Source organism: Musca autumnalis, unplaced genomic scaffold (assembly GCF_047663935.1).
Source record: "Musca autumnalis isolate F117 unplaced genomic scaffold, ASM4766393v1 scaffold_1, whole genome shotgun sequence".
Taxonomy (NCBI): Eukaryota; Metazoa; Arthropoda; class Insecta; order Diptera; family Muscidae; genus Musca; species Musca autumnalis.
The window spans coordinates 170,387,414-170,409,063 of record NW_027411644.1 but is presented as its reverse complement, the minus strand read 5'-3'; the positions used below and the strand labels follow the sequence as shown (position 1 = coordinate 170,409,063).

The following is a 21,650-nucleotide window of genomic DNA, read 5'->3' as shown; positions in this document are numbered from 1 at the left end:
GTCAGCGTGTGTGCAGCAAAAATAAAACAACTGCAACTTGTTCATACCAACAAATCGTATAATCGTCACACATTTATTTAAGTGTGGGATGCAACAAAAAAAACAAGCGAAACAAAAACAAAAAACTTCCAAAAAGGAATCCAACTCTCAAGCAAACAGAAATTAAATGCAACAAAAATCCACCCTTTTCTGGTGTGACGTGCCGTCGTCGTGCATTTTGCCACAAATTGCAACGAAATTTCACAAAAATTTATAAAAACCCACCCAGTCCCTCAGCCCCAACAATTCCCCACTGTACTTGGCCAACACTCAAACGAAATGCACCAGCCTGAAAAAAACTGGCGCAGACACGCACACAAATAAACGAAAACAAAAAATGAAATGAAATCCCAAAAAACTGGCAAAGAGGAAACACAACAACAACACAAAGAACATAACGACAAACTCATTGTCAGGCAGCCAGCCTACCAACCTGCTGTCTGGCTCTTCTCCCCGCTGTCTCCTTGTTTGCAAGTATGCAATTCTATTACATGCGTGCCTCTTTTGCCGGAGCAAACACCAGCAAACGACGGCACAGAAATCAAATAAAGGCAGTTACAACTGTCACTGCCACTGCAACTGCAATTCGAAATTGCAATAAAGTCGGGCAGCAGAGGCAATTCAGAGGACGATGATGACGAAAGCAGCAGCTACTAACAAAGAATTGAAATGCAGCAATTGCAATGTGATTGCAGCAGTTGCACGCACACACACACACGGCTGCAACAATGCGTGTACAAGTGCAACTGCATGATGCAACACAAAAGGTAGACTCAAAAAAACATAAAACGAACACACACACAAAAGTCTACATTAAACGACACTGAATTTGTTGTTGTAGTTGCATTCATAAAAAAAATCAGTGCGTGTTGTTGTATTTGTTTTTCGACATTACCACCACCCACCCGAATTTCTTTTTAACATTACATTGATGTTGTTTTTGTCGTTATACCTTTTGTTGCCAGCAGACACGTTATGGCGGGGGTTCGGAGGGACTGATGACGGGGCCAAGTATGAGCTGCTTACGTTATAAACAAACACCAAATTACAACCAAAATATAATGTCATATGTGTTTACATGTGTGTATGTTCGCGGGTGTATATGTACATCAAACGAATGCATCCGTATTTTCGTGAATTTAATGACGAACAAAATCCTTTTTTGTAAGTTTATAGGCTCAGTGATATTTTTGTTGCCGTTTGGATATTATAACATGATATTAGGATAGTTCGATAAAGTTGAACATTTTTACACGCTAATGTTGATAAAAATCCTCGTTTTCTAGGCCAATGTTGCTAAGAAAATTTCTTTTAAAATTCCACGTTTTCTAGGCCAATGTTGCTAAGAAAATTTCTTTTAAAATTCCACGTTTTCTAGGCCAATGTTGCTAAGAAAATTTCTTTTAAAAATCCACGTTTTCTAGGCCAATATTGCTAAAGAAATTTGTTTTTAAAAATCCACGGTTTCCAGGCCAAAGTTGCTAAAAAAAAATCTTTTAAAAATCCACGTCTTCTAGGACAATAATGCTAAAGAAATTTGCTTTTAAAAATCCACGGTTTCCAGGCCAAAGTTGCTAAAGAAAATTTCTTTTAAAAATCCAAGTCTTCTAGGCCAATGTTGCTAAAGAATTTTTTTTTAAAAATCCACGGTTTCTAGGCCAAAGTTGCTAAAGAAATTTTCTTTTAAAAATCCACGTCTTCTAGGCCAATGTTGCTAGGAAAATTTCTTTTCAAAACCCACATTTTCTAGGTCAATATTTCTAAATAAAATTTCTTTTAAAAATCCACGGTTTCTAGACCAATGTTGCTAATGAAAATTTCTTTTGAAAATCCTCGATTTCTATGCCAATGTTGCTAAGAAAATTTCTTTTAAAAATCCACGTTTTCTAGGCCAATGTTGCTAAAGAAAATTTATTTTGAAAATTTTCGTTTTCTAGGCCAATGTTGCTAGGAAAATTTCTTTTCAAAACCCACATTTTCTAGACCAATATTGCTAAAGAAAATTTCTTTTAAAACCCCACATTTTCTATGCCAATATTGCTAAAGAAATTTTCTTTTAAAAATTCACGGTTTCTAGGCCAATGTTGCTAAAGAAAATTTCTTTTGAAAATCCACGGTTTCTAGGCCAATGTTGCTAAAGAAATTTTCTTTTAAAAATCCACGGTTTCTAGGCCAATGTTGCTAAAGAATATTTCTTTTGAAAATCCTCGTTTTCAAGGCCAATATTGCTAAAGAAATTTTCTTGTAAAACCCCAAATTTTCTAGGCCAATGTTGCTAAAAAAAATTTCTTTTGAAAATCCTCGTTTTCTAGGCCAATGTTGCTAAGAAAATTTCTTTTGAAAATCCTCGTTTTCTAGGCCAATGTTGCTAAGAAATTTTCTTTTAAAAATCCACGGTTTCTAGGGCAATATTGCTATAAAAAAATTTCTTTAAAAAACTCACGTTTTCTAGGCCATTGTTACTAAGGAAATTTCTTTTAAAATTCCACGTTTTTTAGGCCAATGTTGCTAAAGAAATGTTCTTTTAAATATCGACGGTTTCCAGGCCAACGTTGCCAAAGAAAATTTCTTTTAAAAATTCACGGTTTCTAGGCCAATGTTGCTAAAGAACATTTCTTTTGAAAATCCTCGTTTTCAAGGCCAATATTGCTAAAGAAATTTTCTTTTAAAACCCCACATTTTATAGGCCAATATTGCTAAAGAAAAATTTTCTTTTAAAAATTCACGGTTTCTAGACCAATGTTGCCTATGAAAATTTCTTTTGAAAATCCTCGATTTCTATGCCAATGTTGCTAAGAAAAATTTTTTAAAAATCCACGTTTTCTAGGCCAATGTTGATAAAGAAAATTTATTTTGACAATTTTCGTTTTCTAGGCCAATGTTGCTAAAGTAAATTTCTTTCAAAAATCCCCTTTTTTGTTCAATGTTGTTAAAAAATATCTAAAACTCCACGTTTTCAGACCAATGTCACTAAGAAAAATTTTCTAATAAAAATTCACGTTTTCTAGTCCTATATTGGTAAGAAAATTTCCTTTAAAATTCCACGTTTTCTATTCCAATGTTGCTAAGAAAATTTCTTTTAAAAATCCACGTTTTCTAGGCCAATGTTGCTAAAGAAAATTTATTTTGAAAATTTTCGTTTTCTAGGCCAATGTTGCTAGGAAAATTTCTTTTCAAAACCCACATTTTCTAGGCCAATATTGCTAAAGAAAATTTCTTTTAAAAATCCACGGTTTCTAGACCAATGTTGCTTATGAAAATTTCTTTTGAAAATCCTCGATTTCTATGCCAATGTCGCTAAGAAAATTTCTTTTAAAAATCCACGTTTTCTAGGCCAATGTTGCTAAAGAAAATTTATTTTGAAAATTTTCGTTTTCTATGCCAATGTTGCTAGGAAAATTTCTTTTCAAAACCCACATTTTCTAGGCCAATATTGCTAAAGAAAATTTCTTTTAAAACCCCACATTTTCTATGCCAATATTGCTAAAGAAATTTTCTTTTAAAAATCCACGGTTTCTAGGCCAATGTTGCTAAAGAAAATTTCTTTTGAAAATCCTCGTTTTCAAGGCCAATATTGCTAAAGAAATTTTCTTTTAAAACCCCACATTTTATAGGCAAATATTGCTAAAGAAAAATTTTCGTTTAAAAATTCACGATTTCTAGACCAATGTTGCCTATGAAAATTTCTTTTGAAAATCCTCGATTTCTATGCCAATGTTGCTAAGAAAATTTCTTTTAAAAATCCACGTTTTCTAGGCCAATGTTGCTAAAGAAAATTTATTTTGACAATTTTCGTTTTCTAGGCCAATGTTGCTAAGAAAATTTCTTTTAAAAATCCACGTTTTCTAGGCCAATGTTGCTAAAGAAAATTTATTTTGAAAATTTTCGTTTTCTAGGCCAATGTTGCTAGGAAAATTTCTTTTCAAAACCCACATTTTCTAGGCCAATATTGCTAAAGAAATTTTCTTTTAAAACCCCACATTTTCTAGGCCAATGTTGCTAAAGAAAATTTCTTTTGAAAATCCACGGTTTCTAGGCCAATGTTGCTAAAGAAAATTTCTTTTGAAAATCCTCGTTTTCTAGGCCATTGTTGCTAAGAAAATTTCTTTTGAAAATCCACGGTTTCTAGGCCAATGTTGCTAAGAAAATTTCTTTTGAAAATCCTCGTTTTCTAGGCCAATGTTGCTAAGAAAATTTCTTTTAAAAATCCACGGTTTCTATGCCAATATTGCTAAGAAAAATTTCTTTAAAAAACTCACGTTTTCTAGGCCATTGTTACTAAGGAAATTTCTTTTAAAATTCCACATTTTCTAGGCTAATATTGCTAAAGAAAATTTCTTTCAAAAATACACGGTTTCTAGGCCATTGTTGCTAAGAAAATTTCTTTTGAAAATCCACGGTTTCTAGGCCAATGTTGCTAAGAAAATTTCTTTTGAAAATCCTCGTTTTCTTAAAAATCCACGGTTTCTATGCCAATATTGCTAAGAAAAATTTCTTTAAAAAACTCACGTTTTCTAGGCCATTGTTACTAAGTAAATTTCTTTTAAAATTCCACGTTTTTAGGCCAATGTTGCTAAAGAAATGTTCTTTTAAATACCAAAGAAAATTTCTTTTAAAAATCCACGGTTTCTATCCAATGTTCATAAAGAAAATTTCTTTTGAAAATTCTCGTTTTCTATGCCAATGTTGCTAAGAAAATTTCTTTTAAAAATCCACATTTTCTAGGCCAATGTTGCTAAAGAAAATTTCTTAAAAAAATCCACGTTTTCTTGGTCAATGTTGCTAAGGAAATTTTCTTTTAAAAATTCACTTTTCTAGGCCAATGTTGCTAAAGAAAATTTCTTTTAAAAATTCACGTTTTCCAGGCAAGTGTTACTAAAGAAAATTTGTTTTTTAAAAGTCCACGTTATCAAAAATTGTGATTACCACTAATTATTTATCCACAATATTCGGAAACATACATGTAGACTCTAACCATACCCCCCATACCAGTCCACCCATACCAGTTGCTGATATTATTCGAATGTTCGGCACAACTTTCAAATACGACTATCACTGTCGAATGTTTGGCAAATGTTTTTCGTGTGTACACAAGCACGTTGTTTTTTTTGTTCGTCAAAAGTTCGAAAACGATATCATTTTCGAACATATGGTGAATGTTTTTTCTTCACAAGAAAAATTGTATGGAGAAAATTTTTTTACTTTAAAAATTTGTTTGTTTCAAAAAGTAATCTTATGTTGTTTGTATAAAATTCCCATTTGCTTTTTCAAATAATTTCGATATAAATGCTACGTATATATAAATATATATATATATATATATATATATATATATATATATATATAAACAATAAGTGTTGATAAAGACAACATATGGGTAGGTTGCCAAACACAAGACAACAATGTTTATCATCAACAGATACATATCGAGACGCAAACATAACAATGAAATAAAAACGGAAATGGTACATAACAGAAACATCGTGTGTCGTTATCGAACCAAATATCCGCAAAACTATCGAGAAACATTCGAAAACGGTATCGTTTTCGATACCAATGGTATGGTGGGGTTGCTGATATTATTCGAATGTTCGGCACAACTTTCGAAAACGCCTATCACTGTCGAATGTTTGGCAAATGTTTTTCGTGTGTACACGAGCACGTTGTTCTTTTGTTCGTCAAAAGTTCGAAAGCGAAATAATTTTCGAACATTTGGTAAATGTTTTTTCTTCGAGAAACATTATTTATTTTGAAAATTTTTTTGTTTCAAAAAATAATTTTATGTTCTTTGCATAAAATTCCCAGTTGCTTTTTTCAAGTAATTTCGATATAAATGCTACGAATAATAAGTGTGTCTGCGTACTCGATAATTTTTAATAATTATTACAAATGTTTGAAACAATTGTTTCAGCAACTTTTCCTTTATACAACTGCCAAACATGTAGTAAGTAAAAAGATACAGCAAATATAAAAATAAGTGTTGATAAGGACAACATAAGGGTAGGTTGCCAAACACAAGACAACAACGTTATCAACAGTTAGATATCGAGTCGCAAACGTAACAAAGAAATAAAAACGGAAAAGGTACAAAACAGAAACATCAAGAAACTCCACAAAAAATGTTTTTCGCCACTATCGTAGAAACTATCGTCATTCATTCGATAATAATATTATTGCCGATATTCGAAATCGAAGGTTTTCCTGCCACAAACTGAGCGACGAGTGAATCGTTTTCATATCATTCTCGTGTGTCGTTCTCGAATAAAATATCCCCAAAACTATCGAGAAACATTCGAAAATGATATCGTTTTCGATAGCAATGGTATGGTGGGTATGTCTTTTCCCGAACTGTGTAAGAGTGTCTGTGCTTTGGGGGAATTTCGACCCAAACCCACAGTTATTTTTTCTCCATATCTTCTTTTCGTGTTATTATTTTACATTTTTTATCATATTTTGCCCTCAACAAAAAATGCATTCCCACATTCGCAGTATTCATTCCTATTTACTCTTATTTCGATACATACGAGTACAATGCAATTTCATGTGCATTTATGCTGCATTCAATTTGGGGAAAGCTCGCCGTTGCACTTCGTCATTTAAAATGACTTGTCTGTGACAGGATGTTAAGGACTTGCAAATTTTTGTCAAGCTTTGACAATAACAACATCATCATTAAAATTGAAACAGAAGAGTTGCAGCAGTTTCCTTACCTGATGATGTCTGGTGGGTGGGAGGCGGCGGTTTGGTATGGGACATAATGACGTCAACAACAATAACTGAAAATGAGACTGATGATGATGACAATGTCTACATGTGATACAATGTGAAATGTATGCTGTGTTTTGCAGCAATGCAATTCACTTCCTTTTTTGGGGGAAAACATACTCTATTCCTTGAAATCAGTCAAAAAATTTGTTTTTGTTTTTTTTTTTTTTTTGCATCTTTGTATTTTGTTGTTGTTAATTTTGATATGCATTTGCTTTTGTATAACCTTCACTTGTCACCTTTTATGTTGTTCGTGTGTCGTCTTCCTTTCCTTTTTTAGGCATTTTTTTCTTTTCCATTGCACAAGACAACGCCAGAACATAGTCGACATTCATTACTCCGCACAATGTTCCGGTGCACTTGGCAGTGCAAACATATCATGTTTCCGTTATCTGAATGGTGGCTGCATGAAGGCTATCGGTAGAAGTATGTACCATCATTTTGTTCATAACTTCCATATCTCAACCCTTGCACATTGAGTTTTCTTTTTTTTGAATCCTTTTGAAATATCTTCTAAAAATATTTCAAAGTCCAATATTTTCTTTTGTTGGTAGGTAGGTAGTGTCTCTTTTCCTTCCGCAATTCTGTTTCATTTTCAAGTGCAGTGGGTTTTACCAAAAAACAACAACGACGGCGAACAAAATCGTCTAATGAACTTCAGAGCCAGAAAACAAACATGATGTTAGATGTCTTCTTATTTCGAAAACAACACTTGTCATCTTTATGTCTCCATGACCCATCATGAAGTCATCATCATCGTCATGAGCATCATTATTACAATGAAGCCAGCATTACAATGTTGCACTCCTCTCTCTTTCTGTTTGCTTCGCTAAGCTTCATTAACATTTTGATACTCATACTGGTAGTTTTCTTGGACACATCATTTTTGTTTCTTTTTTTGGCATTACTAGGAATGTGTTAGTAACATACAGGGTGATTCATAAGAACCTCTGAACGGATATCTAATTCAAGAATACAATTTTATTTTATCTGAGAAATTTGGCTTGGTTTGGCAGAAGGCAGTCAGAGATTGGATAGTACTATGTTCGTTCACCTATGATTCGCATTCTGTTGGTCGTGCGGTGGAGAAAATGTCCTTTTAAAATACCCACTTTTTCTAAATGGATGTTGCCGGAGAAAATCTCGTTTAAAAGTCCACATTTTTTAAATGGATGTTGCTAAAAAAATTCTTTTAATAGTCCTCGTTATCTATACGGATATTGCTGAAGAAAATTTATTTTAAAAGTCCCCGTTATCTATACGGATATTGCTGAAGAAAATTTATTTTAAAAGTCCCCGTTATCTAGACGCATGTTCCTGAAGAAATTTTCTTTCAAAAATCCACGTTTTCTAGACGGATGTTGCTGGAGATAATTTCTTCTAAAAATCCAAGTTTTCTAGACGGATGTTGCTCGAGAAAATTTCTTTTAAAAATCCAAGTTTTCTAGACGGATGTTGCTCGAGAAAATTTCTTTTAAAAATCCACGTTTTCTAGACGGATGTTGCTCGAGAAAATTTCTTTTAAAAATCCACGTTTTCTAGACGGATGTTGCTCGAGAAAATTTCTTTTAAAAATCCACGTTTTCTAGACGGATGTTGCTCGAGAAAATTTCTTTTAAAAATCCACGTTTTCTAGACGGATGTAGCTCGAGAAAATTTCTTTTAAAAATCCACGTTTTCTAGACGGATGTAGCTCGAGAAAATTTCTTTTAAAAATCCACGTTTTCTAGACGGATGTTGCTCGAGAAAATTTCTTTTAAAAATCCACGTTTTCTAGACGGATGTTGCTCGATAAAATTTCTTTTAAAAATCCACGTTTTCTAGACGGATGTTGCTCGATAAAATTTCTTTTAAAAATCCACGTTTTCTAGACGGATGTTGCTCGATAAAATTTCTTTTAAAAATCCACGTTTTCTAGACGGATGTTGCTCGAGAAAATTTCTTTTAAAAATCCACGTTTTCCAGACGGATGTTGCTCGAGAAAATTTCTTTTAAAAATCCACGTTTTCTAGACGGATGTTGCTCGAGAAAATTTCTTTTAAAAATCCACGTTTTCTAGACGGATGTTGCTCGAGAAAATTTGTTTTAAAAATCCACGTTTTCTAGACGGATGTTGCTCGAGAAAATTTCTTTTAAAAATCCACGTTTTCTAGACGGATGTTGCTCGAGAAAATTTCTTTTAAAAATCCACGTTTTCTAGACGGATGTTGCTCGAGAAAATTTCTTTTAAAAATTCACGTTTTCTAGACGGATGTTGCTCGAGAAAATTTCTTTTAAAAATCCACGTTTTCCAGACGGATGTTGCTCGAGAAAATTTCTTTTAAAAATCCACGTTTTCTAGACGGATGTTGCTCGAGAAAATTTCTTTTAAAAATCCACGTTTTCTAGACGGATGTTGCTCGAGAAAATTTCTTTTAAAAATCCACGTTTTCTAGACGGATGTTGCTCGAGAAAATTTCTTTTAAAAATCCACGTTTTCTATACGGATGTTGCTCGAGAAAATTTCTTTTAAAAATCCACGTTTTCCAGACGGATGTTGCTCGAGAAAATTTCTTTTAAAAATCCACGTTTTCTAGACGGATGTTGCTCGAGAAAATTTCTTTTAAAAATCCACGTTCTCTAGACGGATGTTGCTCGAGAAAATTTCTTTTAAAAATCCACGTTTTCTATACGGATGTTGCTCGAGAAAATTTCTTTTAAAAATCCACGTTTTCTAGACGGATGTTGCTCGAGAAAATTTCTTTTAAAAATCCACGTTTTCTAGACGGATGTTGCTCGAGAAAATTTCTTTTAAAAATCCACGTTCTCTAGACGGATGTTGCTCGAGAAAATTTCTTTTAAAATTCCACGTTTTCTAGACGGATGTTGCTCGAGAAAATTTCTTTTAAAAATCCACGTTTTCTAGACGGATGTTGCTCGAGAAAATTTCTTTTAAAAATCCACGTTTTCTAGACGGATGTTGCTCGAGAAAATTTCTTTTAAAAATCCACGTTTTCTAGACGGATGTTGCTCGAGAAAATTTCTTTTAAAAATCCACGTTTTCTAGACGGATGTTGCTCGAGAAAATTTCTTTTAAAAATTCACGTATTCTAGACGGATGTTGCTCGAGAAAATTTCTTTTAAAAATCCACGTTTTCTAGACGAAAGTTGCTGAAGATTTTTTTAAAAATCCACGTTTTCTAGACGGATGTTGCTCGAGAAATTTTCTTTTAAAAATCCACGTTTTCTAGACGGATGTTGCTCGAGAAAATTTCTTTTAAAAATCCACGTTTTCTAGACAGATGTTGCTGGAGAAAATTTCTTCTTAAAATACACGTTTTCTAGACGGATGTTGCTGGAGAAAATTTGTTTAAAAAATTGAAGATTTGTAGACTAATGTTGCTGGAGAGATTTCCTTTAAAAATCTACGTTTTCTAGGCGGATGTTGCTGGAGAGATTTCCTTTAAAAATCTACGTTTTCTAGGCGGATGTTGCTGGAGAGATTTCTTTTAAAAATCTACGTTTTCTAGACGGATGTTGCTGGAGAAAATTTCTTTAAAAAATCCACGTTTTCTAGACGAATGTTGCTGGAGATTTTTTTTTTTAATTTAATTTTTCAAGACGGACGTTGCAGGAGAAAATTTCATTTAAAAATCCTCGTTTTCTAGACGATTGTTGCTGTAGAAAATTTCTTTTAAAAATCAACGTTTTCTAGGCGAGTGTTGCTGGAAAATTTTTATTTCAAAAATCTACGTTTTCTAGAAGGATGTTGCAGGAGAAAATTTCATTTAAAAATCCACGTTTTCTAGACGATTGTTGCTGTAGAAAATTTCTTTTAAAAATCAACATTTTCTAGGCGAATGTTGCTGGAAAAAATGTCTTTAAAAAATCTACGTTTTCTAAACGGATGTTGCTGGAGAAATTTTCCTTTAAAAACCTACGTTTTCTAGACGGATGTGGCTGGAGAAAATTTGTTTAAAAAATTAAAAAAAATTAAATTAAAATTTGTAGATTGATGTTGCTAAAGAAAATTTTCTTTAAAAATCCACGTTTTCTAGACGGATGTTGCTCGAGAAAATTTCTTTTAAAAATCCACGTTTTCTAGACGGATGTTGCTCGAGAAAATTTCTTTTAAAAATCCACGTTTTCTAGACGGATGTAGCTCGAGAAAATTTCTTTTAAAAATCCACGTTTTCTAGACGGATGTAGCTCGAGAAAATTTCTTTTAAAAATCCACGTTTTCTAGACGGATGTTGCTCGAGAAAATTTCTTTTAAAAATCCACGTTTTCTAGACGGATGTTGCTCGATAAAATTTCTTTTAAAAATCCACGTTTTCTAGACGGATGTTGCTCGATAAAATTTCTTTTAAAAATCCACGTTTTCTAGACGGATGTTGCTCGATAAAATTTCTTTTAAAAATCCACGTTTTCTAGACGGATGTTGCTCGAGAAAATTTCTTTTAAAAATCCACGTTTTCCAGACGGATGTTGCTCGAGAAAATTTCTTTTAAAAATCCACGTTTTCTAGACGGATGTTGCTCGAGAAAATTTCTTTTAAAAATCCACGTTTTCTAGACGGATGTTGCTCGAGAAAATTTGTTTTAAAAATCCACGTTTTCTAGACGGATGTTGCTCGAGAAAATTTCTTTTAAAAATCCACGTTTTCTAGACGGATGTTGCTCGAGAAAATTTCTTTTAAAAATCCACGTTTTCTAGACGGATGTTGCTCGAGAAAATTTCTTTTAAAAATTCACGTTTTCTAGACGGATGTTGCTCGAGAAAATTTCTTTTAAAAATCCACGTTTTCCAGACGGATGTTGCTCGAGAAAATTTCTTTTAAAAATCCACGTTTTCTAGACGGATGTTGCTCGAGAAAATTTCTTTTAAAAATCCACGTTTTCTAGACGGATGTTGCTCGAGAAAATTTCTTTTAAAAATCCACGTTTTCTAGACGGATGTTGCTCGAGAAAATTTCTTTTAAAAATCCACGTTTTCTATACGGATGTTGCTCGAGAAAATTTCTTTTAAAAATCCACGTTTTCCAGACGGATGTTGCTCGAGAAAATTTCTTTTAAAAATCCACGTTTTCTAGACGGATGTTGCTCGAGAAAATTTCTTTTAAAAATCCACGTTCTCTAGACGGATGTTGCTCGAGAAAATTTCTTTTAAAAATCCACGTTTTCTATACGGATGTTGCTCGAGAAAATTTCTTTTAAAAATCCACGTTTTCTAGACGGATGTTGCTCGAGAAAATTTCTTTTAAAAATCCACGTTTTCTAGACGGATGTTGCTCGAGAAAATTTCTTTTAAAAATCCACGTTCTCTAGACGGATGTTGCTCGAGAAAATTTCTTTTAAAATTCCACGTTTTCTAGACGGATGTTGCTCGAGAAAATTTCTTTTAAAAATCCACGTTTTCTAGACGGATGTTGCTCGAGAAAATTTCTTTTAAAAATCCACGTTTTCTAGACGGATGTTGCTCGAGAAAATTTCTTTTAAAAATCCACGTTTTCTAGACGGATGTTGCTCGAGAAAATTTCTTTTAAAAATCCACGTTTTCTAGACGGATGTTGCTCGAGAAAATTTCTTTTAAAAATTCACGTTTTCTAGACGGATGTTGCTCGAGAAAATTTCTTTTAAAAATCCACGTTTTCTAGACGAAAGTTGCTGAAGATTTTTTTAAAAATCCACGTTTTCTAGACGGATGTTGCTCGAGAAATTTTCTTTTAAAAATCCACGTTTTCTAGACGGATGTTGCTCGAGAAAATTTCTTTTAAAAATCCACGTTTTCTAGACAGATGTTGCTGGAGAAAATTTCTTCTTAAAATACACGTTTTCTAGACGGATGTTGCTGGAGAAAATTTGTTTAAAAAATTGAAGATTTGTAGACTAATGTTGCTGGAGAGATTTCCTTTAAAAATCTACGTTTTCTAGGCGGATGTTGCTGGAGAGATTTCCTTTAAAAATCTACGTTTTCTAGGCGGATGTTGCTGGAGAGATTTCTTTTAAAAATCTACGTTTTCTAGACGGATGTTGCTGGAGAAAATTTCTTTAAAAAATCCACGTTTTCTAGACGAATGTTGCTGGAGATTTTTTTTTTTAATTTAATTTTTCAAGACGGACGTTGCAGGAGAAAATTTCATTTAAAAATCCTCGTTTTCTAGACGATTGTTGCTGTAGAAAATTTCTTTTAAAAATCAACGTTTTCTAGGCGAGTGTTGCTGGAAAATTTTTATTTCAAAAATCTACGTTTTCTAGAAGGATGTTGCAGGAGAAAATTTCATTTAAAAATCCACGTTTTCTAGACGATTGTTGCTGTAGAAAATTTCTTTTAAAAATCAACATTTTCTAGGCGAATGTTGCTGGAAAAAATGTCTTTAAAAAATCTACGTTTTCTAAACGGATGTTGCTGGAGAAATTTTCCTTTAAAAACCTACGTTTTCTAGACGGATGTGGCTGGAGAAAATTTGTTTAAAAAATTAAAAAAAATTAAATTAAAATTTGTAGATTGATGTTGCTAAAGAAAATTTTCTTTAAAAATCCACGTTTTCTAGACGGATGTTGCTGGAAAAAATTTCTTCTTAAGAGCAGAGGAAACTCTGCTCCAGAAGAAAATTTCTTTAAAAAATCGACGTTTTGTAGACGGATGTTGCTGGAGAAAATTTGTTTAAAAAATTAAAGATTTGTAAATTGATGTTGCTAAAGAAATTTTTCTTTAATAAATCCACATTTTCTAGAATAAACTCTGCTCCACATTTTCAGTATATTGAGTAAAAGAAATTGTGGCCTTAAACACCCGAATTTATTTGTTTGCCACCTTGTAAATTTTGTGTTTCAATGATAGTTCAAATTTTTTTGGGCTGTCGGAAAACCCCATATTGCCATTGTTTCTATTCTTCGTTCGTTCTTTTATTCCGCAAAGATGATTATTCCTCAAGGGACAACCAAAAAACGAGCACATAAAAAGTGAATATTGTGTGGAAGTCATGATGAAAAAAAGTTATACGGAATGGTTTCTTCTTGATGGCAATGTGGGTGGATAAAATCAAAGTGTAGTGTGAAAAACAAGATGAAGGGAATAACTGTCAAAATCAATCATCGACCAAATAACCTTCAAAAGAGTTGGACAAACGAGTCATTTCTTTTTTGACAATGATGATGAAAGGATGTCCTTACAAAAAGCTACTTTGTAACTGTTACTACATATTATAAAGAAGAAATTCGTTTTATTCCATAATTGGCAAATCCAAGATAAGCAGATATCACCACGTTATCTTTTGTATTGCCAATCGCATTTCATAATATTTTTTAACCAATCTTTGAGCAATTTCTTATCATGAAAATTGCAAACGAACATGATGGATATCAATTCCGCAATCAGTCACCCCTATTAAATACATGTACATATATTTCCAATCAAAACAAAGAAACAAGAAAGGCTCACCCAAATTCAAGATAACATTCTATTTGATCAACAGTTCCACTGCATTTTACTTATTGCATTTTTTTCTCTCTCTCCCACTTGTCTTTTTGTTTGCAGAATTAAATCATCACGTGCTACACCTGTTCCTTCAACACGTCGCACCTATAGCGAAGAGGACATTAATAACGCCATGCACGAAGTTCTCTCTGGTAGATTGGGCACTCGCAAAGCTGCCGTTCAATTCAATGTGCCACGTTCTACACTGCGCAACAAAATGTACAAATTGGCAACGGGAGGAGCCAAACGTGGCGCTGAAACCCCCACGGAAATACTACAACAAGAACTCGAAAAAGATTTGTCCGCCGATGAAGCTGAGGCAGATGTAGACAGTAATGCCTCCACCCCACAGCCGGATGATGAGTTGAGACGCATAAACACACCCACAATGCTGAAGAAAATTGCCGCTGCCAATAATGGTGAGGAGGCAATGGATTCGACAGATGATCAACATTTGTTGAGCTCACCGAAACCAGCTCATGTTGAATCCTCCAAACCTCAAACAAATGATTTACTAACCGCCAATGCCGAACTTTCAACACCACAACCACAAATTCCCCAAATAGATGCCACTTTGCTGTTGCAAACCCTCTTACTTTCCGATAAAAACATACGTGATCTCTTTAGTGCTTTGCTGCTGAATTCCACCATTAACATCAAGGATGTACTGCTGGGAGCTACGACAGCGGCCACAACTGCTGCCACGGCAGCGGTGGCGGCTGCTGTTAGTGAACCAAACACAAATAGTCTAAATAATGGTAACCAGCAACAGGATTACCGTCCACTTTTGCAATTACTTTTGCAACAGCAGCAGCAACAACAACAGCAGCAGCAACAAACCTCTTTTGCCCCTGGCCGCCGTTTACCAAAGTCTGATACACCTGAAACAAATTCATCTCTGGATCCCAATGAGTCGTGTGATGATCCCACCTCGGCGATATTGAAAATTCCGTCCTATACACCAGTGGCTGGAACTTCCTCGTCCATGGGTCCGAGTAGTTCTCGGGGATCACCGGCTTTGCATTGTCACAACAGCAACAACAGCAATTCCAATCGCAATGGTGGTGATAGTCCAGGTCCGCTTATGTTGGCGGCAGCAGTAAATGCGGCCAAGAATCAATTGGGCGCCAACAATAGTTTGTCGGTGACACCGCCCCTCCTGCATGGCGGTGTTGAGGCCCAAAGTACCCAGTCGCTGAGAATGCGTGATGTCATTGCCAATAGCATACATCGGACCATGAGTGAACAGGCCAATAAAGATGTCCATGCCGCCTCCCTCTTGAGTTTGGTGGCCGAAAGCGAGCGTAACAACTCCGCGGGCATGGATTATAAAAAGCCCACAATATCTGTGGTTAAAAATATTGGCGGAACGGACACCTCACGCTTTGGTACCGCACCAAACCTCTTGGCAAGCGCTGCAGCTCACAATTCTCATCATCACCATCACATGCATGCCCACCACTTGCGTAGCCAGGAGGCAGCCGCCTTGGCTGCTGGCAAAGGCACCCGGCCCAAACGTGGCAAGTATCGCAACTATGATCGTGACAGCTTAGTTGAGGCTGTCAAAGCTGTGCAGCGTGGAGAAATGTCGGTGCATCGGGCTGGCAGTTATTATGGAGTTCCCCATTCAACACTAGAGTACAAGGTTAAAGAGCGCCATCTGATGAGACCGCGAAAGCGTGAGCCAAAACCCCAACCGGGTCTCGATGGTGCCAGCAATAGTTCAAAATCTAATGCCAACATTCCTTCAGGACTTGCGGGTCTTGACAAGTTAAAGTCCGGAAATGGTACCAATGCTAGCATGAAACTAAGCGGAGCGGCTTTAAAGAACAATGGTGGCACTGGGACAACTGGATTTCCGGGAAATACCGGCAACGGTATGAAACTGCCTCTATTCGATCCCGCCTTAGCACATTTGCCCTACACATCACCCATGTTTTGGCAACATCCTCAGGCTGCCTTTGGGCAGTTGCAGATGGATTTCAATCGCAATGCAACGGCGTCCGGCAGTGGGGCTTCACCCACCGAGGCAAGCAATGAAATCTTGAAATCACATATCCAGCGATACCAGGAGGCAGCAGGTGGGGGGAATACAACAAATTCCTCCAATGGTCCCAGTCCGATATCCAGTCCTCCCATATTAAGCGGCCATGATATTAACCGGGCGAGGGAGTTGTACGAAACTAATGCTGCCAATGGGGCAAATTTCTTGGACGGCATAATACGTAAGACGCTCGATCGCAAGAGCAATGAGGTTAGTGGCAATCCCAGCGGCAGCAGTAGTAGTAGTGGAGGTGGTGTCTTGCTGGATCAGCTGCTGATGAAAAAGACCCCATTGCCGTTTACCAATAATCGTGGTGGTATGGCCGATTATAATAGTCTCTCTCACTCACCCACACATCATCTGGCGCATCAGCAGACGAACAAACGTGGCGGTAGTCCCCTATCACTAAGAGCGGCATCGATTAAACGTGAGCGCACCGAAAGTGGCAGTGATGATGATGAAACATCACAGAGTGGGGCCGATGAATATGATCGTGAAAGCAACAACAACAACAGTAGTAGAAGTAAAGCCGGCCATGGTAGTTTGAAAACATTACTGCATCAAAGAGATCGCCGTATTGCTTCAAGAGATTCAGCCTCGGAAACAGATGCAAGTAGTTTGAAAAGTGAACAGCTGCAAATGAATAACAACAACAACACTAGCAGTAGTAACAGTCATCACCTGCATTTGCATCACAACAACAACAATAATGGCAGTAACAACAACAATGTTGCCAGTGATATAAATGGGGGTGGCGGAACAGTTGTTAAAAGTGAAATTCCTACACTCGAAAGCGGCACCTCCATACTACAAGAGAAACTCTCACAAATCAAATCAGAGCAACAGGAAAATGAAGAGAATTTATAGAATCAATTATCATATGGTTGTGGAATGGGCGGCGAGGGTGTTGGTGGTGTTGACCTACTGCAGCAGCACTATCAGCAATACCAGCAACGGCGCCATCCGCAATCGCTTTGGTATGACCAACGGCACTATGAAGAGCAACAACATCAGCATCATCACCATCACAATCCATGGTTGGCGGCGGCGGCGCATCATGGATCAAGTGGCAGTGAATCATTAGCTAATAACTATTACAGTTACTGAAAGAAAGATAGTGAGAAGGCGAAGCGGCAAGCGGGAAAGAAAATAAAACAAAAACTGCTGAAACATTAGACAAAACAAGAAATAAGTTAGTAAAATTAAGTAAACAAACAAAACAAAAAAAAGAAAAACAAATGCCTGTGCTACCCAAGATAAATACTAATGAGAGCAGCAACAACAACAAAAAGAAAAACAACACAACAAGAGAGCATTAGAGCATTTACAATTGTCAAACGTGTCAATATGTATTTGAAATGTCAACGTTATATGAAAATGGAATTAGTCAAAATTTTTTGTTTTCTTTGTTTTTTATTTTATTATTCCTTCTAATTGTTCTCTATATATATAGAATATATTTTTTTATAAATAGTTTTGTTTTTAGAATTTTGATTTTCTCTTTAAAAAAGAATCTAAACGGAAGGCAAGTGAATGGAAAAGCCCACAAAGTGTATGTATTTAGGTTAAAATTAAAGAAAAACAACAACAACACATGAGATAAGAAGAAGACAATTAACAAAACACAAAAACAAATAACAATACAAACATACACTGATAACAAAAAACAAATTATATGGTCGCGTTGTACATAGATAATCTTAGAAAGGTAAACCCAAACAAACAAAAACAACATTATCAACAAATGAAAACACAAAACACTTTTTAACCGTTTTAAAAGCCCAAAATAGTTAATAAACTCAACAACAACAACAACAACTTTACAGTACTATAGATTTATATTAAAAAAGACAACAAACAACAACAACAATACAAATGAAAACAATATACAACAACCTACATTATTATATATAAATAATTATATATATTGAGCGATTTTTTTACAGAGTATATTATGTATATATACAATAATTATATATGTGTATATGCATACATACATATATATTTATAAATATATATACATACATAAATTCACTTTACCATCTTTTTTTCCTAAACATAATATATTTAGTTTTCTCTCTTGTTTTTAATTTTTTTTTGACAATCGACGCAATAGGCACTTGTACAAACTAATAATTAAATGGAAGATGGCGTTTACATGTTATATTTGATGTATGTCAATTGTTCCCAATATTTTTCGAAATTTGGGGACAACTTCAGGCAACATTTGCAACATATAAACAACATTTTCAGCAACAACAAACTAAATAACAATAACAACAAATGCAAACAACATTACAGTAAGTGTCAATAAATATCGTGCAAAAAGCTTTTTCTTCGAATCTAATCATTTTTAGTAAGTTCATGGAAGCTAGATGCACGAATTACAACAACAAACGATTTTACAAAAACAACATTGTTATTTTTCAAAGAAAATATTGAAGAATGACAATAAAACATTTTGAAAATATTCTAAAATAGAAGAGGTTTTAATCAAAATTCAAGAACAAACCTTTAAGAACGGTCGCTGGTCCTTTTTCGTTAGACCTTTGGGATGAAACGACATATTTTATGGAAACTAATTTCGAATTTTTAAATTTATTGAGCAGACCCTATTAAATTCTAAAAACTTTATTTACACAAAAACTAAAAATAGAGCTGTAGTACGATTCTGTAAATCATTTTTTGAGTTACCGACAAATGTCGGTAAAATTAAATTTCTTATAATTTCGGTTATTAACAATGTTTTTGGTAAATTAGCGACGACTGAAAAGCAGTCGTAAAGTTCTGCCGATAGCAAGAGTGTTGTCAACTTGTATTTAAACTTTTCATTCATAATTTTGCGTTTTAATTTTACCGATTTTTGCCGGGAACTCAAAAAATGAGTTAGAGAATCGCGCTACTGATTGCAACTTCTACCTTATTTAATATATCTTATCTATCTAATGGCTATATTACACCATATTCTTTTTCACATGTATGTTGTCACTTTGTGTATACTAATATACATACCAGCTGATATCATACATGTGAAAGGGCATACCCAGCAAAAATACTCATTTCAAATTGGCCTACTTTCTCATTATTTTAACACGGGCATCTTATAGGGACTAAGTACTTATTTTTTGGCCACTAAAAAGTAGATAAATAAGTAGTTACTGGTTCGAGACGTATTGGTCGACCGAAAAACACCTGGAGGCGCCAAGTAGAATCTGAATTAAAAGAGAGCCGAATAACATGGAGTGAAATGAAAAACCTTGCCATGGATAGAGATAGATGGAAAACATTTGTGGCGGCCCTATGTTCCAGTCGGAATTAAAAGGACTATATATACTCCCTGGTTACTTCAAGTCGTAACTACTTATTTAAGTACTTTTTTATTTACTTTTAAGTGCCAAAAAATAAGTACTTACTCCCTATGACATGCCCGTGTTAAAATAATGAGAAAGTAGGCCAAATTGTATGAGTAACACACAATACTTCTGACTTCTATAAAATACGATGTACAACGTTTAGACCAAATCGGTTTCTCCCTTCGAGGGTTAACTCACATACTACCCAGTTTTGTTGGTGGCGGCAGGCTTTTTAGAGCTTTTGGGCCATTATCTCAAGAAGTAAGGACTTGCCCTTAAAAAACATGTACCGAAGTAATGGGGAATGCTAATATAAGGGATTCTCAGTCCAAATTTTGGACCGATTCGTGCGCTCCATGGTGCCATAAGGTTTTTTTAAACCTTTCGGACTATTTTCTCAGGAAGTTGGACTTTCCCCCGAAAAAACGTGTACTGTCGGCAAAGGAGGCTGCGAATACAAATTGTTACAAAAAGAAGCAAAACGATTTGAGAGCTTGCCTTAAACTGCACTCTTCACAATTTTTGTTTGGGAAGCACTCGAAGGTGTGGATCTATATAGTCCATATTCGAACCAGATCTATGTCCCGTAGATATATTACCATACGAAAAGTATGGACCAAATAGGTTACTCCCTTCAAGAGTTATCGTGCGCACAACTTTTCCGAAAATTGTTGAACTTTTGTGGTGGAGGTACCTGAAGTAGTAGACCGATATTTCTTATCTTCGAACTTAAACTAAGTTTTGACATAGTATTACGACGGCCAAATTTTGGACTGAATCGGAAGCTCCGTTCGAAAGTTATCTTGCGCTTCAACCACTAAAAACGGTGTCATAGGGTTTTTTTTTACATCTTTCAGGCTATTTTCTCAGGAAGTATGGACTTGCCCCAAATTGAACTTGTACCCTCGTATGGTGGGGGCAGTGAATACAAGTTGTTACAACAAAAATCAAAGCGATTCGAGAGCAGGTCCTAAACTGAACTCTTCCGAAATTTTGTGTGAGAGGTACCCGAAGGAGAGGACCGATTGAGAACCTCATCTAAGTCTGGTAGAAAGTTCAAGATGTGCAAACATAGACCAAATCCGTTACTTCCTTCAAGATGTACATGCCTCCGGCATGGATTGTTAAAAATATTTATGGAACGAACACCTCAGGATTTGAGACTGCACCAATCCACCGGGAAATCCTGAATACCATTGTGCAAATACTTCTTCCCGTAGCTCGCCAGTTTTATGTACATTTTATAAAAAAGCTGAAAAAGTTCTCAAAATCAAAAGTCCAAAAATTGTGGTGATCTCTTAAAATATGAAAATGTTCCAAAAAAATTTCAGATTGTTTGCATACCAACAATTAGCTTATGAAAATTGTTATAACTTATCTCAGCAAAAATACTCATTACAAAATCCCTAACTAACTTATTATTTTAACAAGACAGACGTTTTAACAAATCGATGTAAACAGCAATGCTCTGTTCCAGAACCTTGCAAGAATGTACTAATTTTTACTACGATAACAATTTTTCCTTTATGTTATCGGAAAAAAATAGTAAAAATTAGCAGATTCTTACAGTTCCGAAACAGAGCATACGTATAAAAATTAATTATAAACCAATATGGAGCAGTAGAACCATCATGCTATGAACATTCCCATATTTGTTATGGACACTATTATTTTTTAACCTCCGTATTTTCTGCTACGCAATGACTCGTGCTATAACTTTAAGTTCTATAAGTCGTCTCTACGAATTTTAGTGTTTCGTGAGTTGTATGCATTCGTCAGCATCAGTGTTGTCGGTATTGGAGATTTTTCTCCCCAAACTGGGGATATTTTTTTCGGAAATGGAGAAAGAAATTACAGATTGGAGAGTTGGGGATTTGATGGGGAAAAGCATAACAAATTTGGAGATTTTTGACGACATATCAAAATAGTTCTTAATGAGAATACACACCAATCCTTGGTCAAATGAAGCTCTTCTCCAGTTTTTCAAATCG

At 35.0% G+C, this 21,650-nt stretch overlaps 1 protein-coding gene across 10 annotated transcripts in view; it reads left to right on the top strand.

The window, feature by feature from the left end:
• Positions 1–17,603, top strand: part of Eip93F (Ecdysone-induced protein 93F) — a 561,454-nt gene extending 543,851 nt beyond the window's left edge. For all 10 annotated transcript variants that reach the window (XM_073958914.1, XM_073958915.1, XM_073958918.1 and 7 more), the window contains one exon: positions 14,323–17,603. In XM_073958914.1, coding sequence (XP_073815015.1) covers positions 14,323–17,173 — 2,851 coding nt within the window. In that variant the 3' untranslated portion in view covers positions 17,174–17,603. The remainder of the gene's footprint in view (positions 1–14,322) is intronic.
• Positions 17,604–21,650: the final 4,047 nt, after the last annotated feature.